General features: G+C 39.9%; 1 protein-coding gene across 1 annotated transcript in view; it reads right to left on the bottom strand.

Moving 5' to 3' along the window:
• Positions 1-463: 463 nt before the first annotated feature.
• The window catches only part of PPIP5K1 (diphosphoinositol pentakisphosphate kinase 1), a 36,651-nt gene continuing 31,114 nt past the window's right edge, over positions 464-6,000 (bottom strand). Inside the window, exons 29-31 of the mRNA XM_042783676.1 lie at positions 3,827-3,940; positions 878-1,347; positions 464-778 (exon numbers count right to left, since the gene is read on the bottom strand). Of these exons, the coding sequence (XP_042639610.1) occupies positions 464-778; positions 878-1,347; positions 3,827-3,940 (899 nt within the window). The remainder of the gene's footprint in view (positions 779-877; positions 1,348-3,826; positions 3,941-6,000) is intronic.

Genomic DNA, 6,000 nt, shown 5'->3' with positions numbered 1-6,000 from the left:
GACTCTGATGGATATTTGGAAAGAGAAAGCTCTTTTTTCCCAGATATTTCAGATGACCACCTGAGGAGCAAAGACAAGAGTTCCCCTGAATGCACATATGCTCTAAGGTTATCTTGAGAAATTGTGGATATTTCCTCAGAAAAAGATTGTGTCTTCAGCAGTTAAGTGGCATTTCCTCTACCAATCTGAGATTTCCTGGGATGCTCACAGCAGGAATGATAAATCAGCCCACCTCAAAGTAATTCTATTCAATTCTAATGGCTAGGCAGGAAGCCAATGGCTATTTTGAACATAAAACTGGCTCCTCCCCAAATCCAGCTCAGGTATGCTTCATGCCAAGAGAAAGGGCTGTTTGCTCAGACACCTCTGGTAAGAGCCAAGGCCTTAGGCTGGCAAGTAAGTTAGCCAACAGAAAAAGTTGCTGGCTCAATGGCTGGTATAATGTGATAGCACTAATGAGTAATTAATCACATGTTGCTGGTGGAAGGGGTAAGTGCTGGTCATGGGCCAGAGACTGGCTCTGAGGGTTTGGATCACTGGATGGATACTGGGCTTGGGGGATATCCCTTCTAGGAAGTTGGTTGGTCACCCCAGGGATCACCCAAGACTGCTGATTAACATCCTTAGGGGCCTCCTGGGCCTGCAGAGCAATCTCCCCAGGGAACTCTTGGGATGGTTTATCAACCTCAGGGATGTCCTGAGGCAACAGATTGATTGCAAGAGACTCGTGGTCCAGTCTGCCAGCCTCCACAGAGAACTCCTGGCATGGCTGGATGACCTCCTCAGGAACCTCTTGGGCTGGCCTGTGAACTTCCATAAAAATTTTCTGGACCAGGCCACCAACCTCCACAGGGTTTCCCTGGCATGGTTGGCTGACCTCCTTAGGGTTCTTTTGGCAAAGCTGAGAGACTTCCTCAGAGACTTGGTTGGCCTTCTGGCATGGCAGGGTAATCTCAGAGACCTCCTGGTATATCTTGTTAACATTGTCATGGTTCTCCTGGCATGACTGGCTGACCTTCTGAGGGCTTTCCCAGCATAGCTGGCTAATATCAGGGACCTCCTGGCATGGCTGGCTGCCCTCCTCAGGGACATCCTGGCATGGCTGGCTGGTCTCCATAGGTGGCTCCTGTGGGGACTGATTTGGTTCAAAAGTTTCTTTCTCCCCTTCTACAGGCTCTTGTGCTCCGTTCCCAGGAGTTTCCTGGGGCTGCCCAAGGCCTTGATGTTCTTCAGTCACGTGTGAACTTAGGGAAGATTGATCACTGAAGCCAAAATGGGTGTTACCATCCACTGCAGTGGGGGAAGAAGGACCAGCACTGGACACAGTGCTAGAAGGGCCACTGCTGTCTGTAAAGCAAAGCCAGGAGACTGAGTCAGACCAGCTGGAAGTGTAGGCTCTACCCTACACATGTAGTTCAGATGCTAGAATGAGTGGCCTTTGTTACTCGTGTCTTGGGAAAAGAGGGTCTGAATTTCTCCTAAGTTAGGCAGAGACTCCTAAGTCAGTCTGCTTAACTCAGGAACTGTCACCCTGGTCTTATGTAAACTAGAGGCATAGCACTAAAGTGCTTCAAGAGAGGATGCTAAGGCCCACCCCATTATGTTCTTTCACAAATGTTTCACCATCCCAACTCCAAATTCTCCTGGTCCCTCATTCGGACTTTGGAATCATATAAATACTTTAGCCCAATGGCTCATAATTAGGGTTACACATAAAATTTACCTGGGAAATTTTTTCTCAAACTTCCCAGGTTCCATTTGCAGAGATTCTAATTCTATAGGTTTAGGGTAAAGATTAGGGGTCGAGGGGTTGTGAGGAAGCACAAGATCATTTTTTAAAAAATATTCTCAATTGATTCTGATATACATCTTTTGTCAAGATTCACTTCTTTACACTGCCAGAGCTTTATGAGGTGGTCTCTTCTCTTACTGCAGTAAGCAATAAACTCAGCTGTCCTTTTTATATTAAAAAAACAAAATTTTTTTCCCCTTATATAATCAAAGGACTGCTTTTCACTATACCCACAGGGGTCATGTATTTCTAGGGTAGGAGTAATCACTATTTATAGCTCAAGAGATAAGCAGGAGAATGTAGAAAAACTTCCGTGGGTCAGAGAAGTAGAAAAGAAACTAATATTTACCCAAAACTCCATGGAATCTCCAAATGACAGCAGTTTTCAGTTAATCTTTTTAGGGGTCACAGTCATGGAACTATCTTCCCAGAAAAATGTACATACGGATATTCACACTAGTTTTTACATCTAATTCCTGGGGCTCACAGACTAACCTGAAGCCCGTGCATGGATCCATGGTTAAGATTGTCTAAGTCTTGGGGTATACAATATATATAAAATACAAAACTAATTTCCCAGATCCTGACAGCAGTATAATGAAGACCTCAGAGTCTTCAATTATGCTGTGCAATAATTCCTATCCCAACTTTCACTTCTTCATTGACCTTTATTAGGAGACTAACCTACTTTTCCCTAACTGTTACTCTAACTGTATATTTAATGCACTCTCGTATCAGTAATAATTCTGGAAGCAGGGTACTCATGGGTACCAATATCTTGTCAGCAAAGAGTACCTGGCAAAGCTGGCAAGACTGAGTTCAGAAAGGCCTGATCCATTAGTCATGAATTTAAGGTATGTCAGCTATCTCCTCTGTAAAGGCTCAGAGGAGGCATGCTTCAGACAGAAAAAAAGAGGAACATAGTTTTGGGCTAACGAGACTTTAAAAAATATACAGCTAAAAATAAATAAATAAATAAAAAGTAAAATTAAAAAAAAAAAAAAAATAGAGAGCCTATTTCTGATGCACAAAGACCCTAAAGATGTTTACCAATGAGGCTATATGTTTGATATAAAGTCAAATGCTTGATAATAGGTTAAAAAAATAAAAAAAAAAAAAAGCTATAAGCTGAGCTTCATCCAAAGACAGAAGTTGCCTTAAAATCCAGCTAGTGGTTTGATAGAGACAAATCAAAAAAGCCAGACAAAAACAGAAAAGGGAGAAGGAAAGATTTTTAGGGACACAGAACTCATATGCACTCCAAGAAAGAGGTGAAAGGGGCAATGGCAAGGTGACAGGATAATCTGAAATTCAGGAGATAATTCTTGGTGTCAGGGAACAAAGTTTCTCCCTCTTAAAGGGTGCCAGAAGAAGGGCAAGATTCTACAATTGATTATCCCAATGTTAAAATATGAATCCTTCTTTAGTTTTATACAAATAAAATAATGGAAGCCGTGTTTGATTTCAGTTATTCCCTTGAGGCAGAGTGAAGAAGGACAGAATTTTTTATTACCAGTGTCTCTGGTCTGATTACCACTGGTATCTCTGCCTCCCTACAATCACTCTAAGAATCCCTGTGGCTCTACTGTTCACAACTATTACCAAGAATAATTAGTGATAAGCTATAGATAATAAAGGGGAGATGGAAGGAAAAGGGTACTTATCAGTTTGAATTAACAACTGATAATAGACAACTAGAGAGAAGGAACATATAGAGCTAAGAAGCAGATTCTAGTTTTCTGTTCCCAGCTTTTCCATTTATCTAGGTTGCCTACCTATAGTCATCTTTTGTCAAGAAAGCTTTAGATACCGCATGAGGATCTGAGAAAAATGAAGCTTCCACCTTTTTGTTCCCAGAAGGTCTTCTGGGCCCCTATCTTTTATGAGCATCTCCAATGAGATAGAGAGGGCAGCAGACAAGACTATTTTTCCAACTAGATAGTCCACATCTCTCAACTCTTTTCTTGACCCACATTCAACAATCCTTCTATCCCCCTTACCCTTTGCCTAGGCAGTTCCAAAAGTTTTACTTACACCAAGGGGGCTTCTCAGAGCGCTGTCGGAGTTGCAGGGGAGGTGAATGAAGAGTACGGGGTGGGGAAAACAGGCTATTTGAGGGCTGGTTGCTGTGCATAGAGTCAAAAAGGGCTGGATAGATAGGAGAAAAATGAAGAAAAAAGCATGTGAGGGAGTGTGCAAGAGCCATAGGGTCTCAACACAATCAAAGCCAACTTGTATCTCCTCAGGCTAAAAAGCAGCATTTCCTAAAGATCCTTTACCCTAGCCATTTCAGTTTTTCAAACTTTATATTATGAACATTTTCAAATACATTTAACAAAGTAGTTCAAAGATCAGTGCATATGCTCATCTCCTACATTTAACATGTTTACATTTTGCCATATTTGTTTAATCTATTTCTTTATGCTGAAGTTATTTAAAATAAATGACAGACATAAAATATTTCACCTATAAATACTTCAATATGCATCTCTAAAATATAAGAAAATTCTCCTACAAAGCCACTCACCATTAACATACCTAACAAAATTAATAATAACTCCCTCATAGCATCTAATACCAGTCCATACCTAAATTTCTCCAGTTATTCCCAAAATGTCTTTTATAGCAAGATACAAACATGGACCACAAACTGCATTTTGTTTGAGTAAAGAGTTGGTGAAAAATCTCCAATCATGGCAGATGTGTTTTACTGAATTTCATTTTTGCTTCTTTTTTTGTAAGATTTATTATGGGCTCATGGGATTTTTATATATTCAGTGTACTCCAAACATTTATAGCAGTTATTCTTTTTAATGATTAATTGTCCCAATTCTGGCTAGTGGGAGCTCCTTCAGTCTTGATTACTTCCTTCCTTTCTGCTACAAGATGCTCCAGGACTTTTGTATAGTTTTGTACTTTCCTTGCCCCAGACCATGCATTCTAAACATAATTGGTGATTGGTAGAAGTGAAAAAATCTTAGATATTACAATAGTTACTGGATGTTTAAAAGGCTACAGTATATACAGAATATATAGCAGATCAGTAATAGTAAAATTTTCATGGGGTTGAAATGACTAGGAAAAATTTTTACAATGGGTCCATGTGGAGAGAAGCCTTTATTTAAAAAAAAAAACAAAACTGTGCTTGAGCAAGAATTAGTCATTTTCCCAAGGAGTCTTCATTCTTATTAGTGGTGAACGGTATGTAGAGATCAAAATCTAGGTGCTAAAGGTGCTCACTGCTACAGTTTTTAGTGCACAGTGTTAGAAAAAGCATTAAAAAACGGAATTCATATTGATATTGCCACATCCTCACCAACTTCTTATTTTCTATTTTGTTTAAATTATTACAGTCATACTGGTGGTGGTGGTGGTGGTGGTGTTTGCCGTCGAGGTGGCCCCGACTCATAGCGACCCCTCCTTGGGTTTCCGAGGCAGTATCACTATGGAAGTAGGATTGCCCAACCTTCCTTCCGAGGAGTGGCTGGTGGATTTGAACCGCCAGCCTTCTGGTTAGCAGTCAAGTGCCTTAGGCACTATGCTACCAGAGCTCCTACAGTCATACTAGTGGGTGTGAAATTGCATCTCACTGTGGTTTTGATTTATATTTTCCTGATGTCTAATGATGATAAGCATCTTCTCATGTGCTTGTTGGACAATCTGTATATCTTCTTTGATGAAATATTTATTCAAGTCCTTTGCCTATTTTTTAATTGGGTTTTATGTCTTGTTGTTGAGTTGTTAGGAATTATTTACATATTCTGGATGTTGTTGTTGATAGTTGTCATCAAGTCAATTCATGTTTGGGTACCAGACCCTTATCAAACATGTGCTTTGTAAATATTTTCTATCACTCTATAGGTTGTCTTTTCAAACTTTCTTGATAATGTTTGATGCATAAAAGTTTTTAATTTTGATGAAGTCCATTTATGTCTTTTTTCTTTCATTGCTCTTGCTTTTGGTATTGTATCTAAGAATCCAACTGCAAAACCAAGGTCACAGAAATTTAACCCTATGTTTTCTTCTAAGAGTTTTATAGCTTTAGCTTTCATATTTGTTCACTGAGCATATGTTAAAAAAAAAAACCAACCCACTGCCATTGAGTTGATTCTGACTCATAGTGACCCTATAGGACAGTGTAGAACCACCTCATAGAGTTTTCAAGGCTTTAGATCTTTACAGAAGCAGACTGCCTCATTTTTCTCCCA

The sequence above is a fragment of the Orycteropus afer genome, unplaced genomic scaffold (genome assembly GCF_000298275.1).
Source record: "Orycteropus afer afer isolate SDZICR_OR568_19922 unplaced genomic scaffold, OryAfe1.0 scaffold00026, whole genome shotgun sequence".
NCBI classification, from domain to species: domain Eukaryota; kingdom Metazoa; phylum Chordata; class Mammalia; order Tubulidentata; family Orycteropodidae; genus Orycteropus; species Orycteropus afer.
Note: the sequence above shows the minus strand (reverse complement) of the source record. Positions and strands in the feature narration are given on the sequence as shown.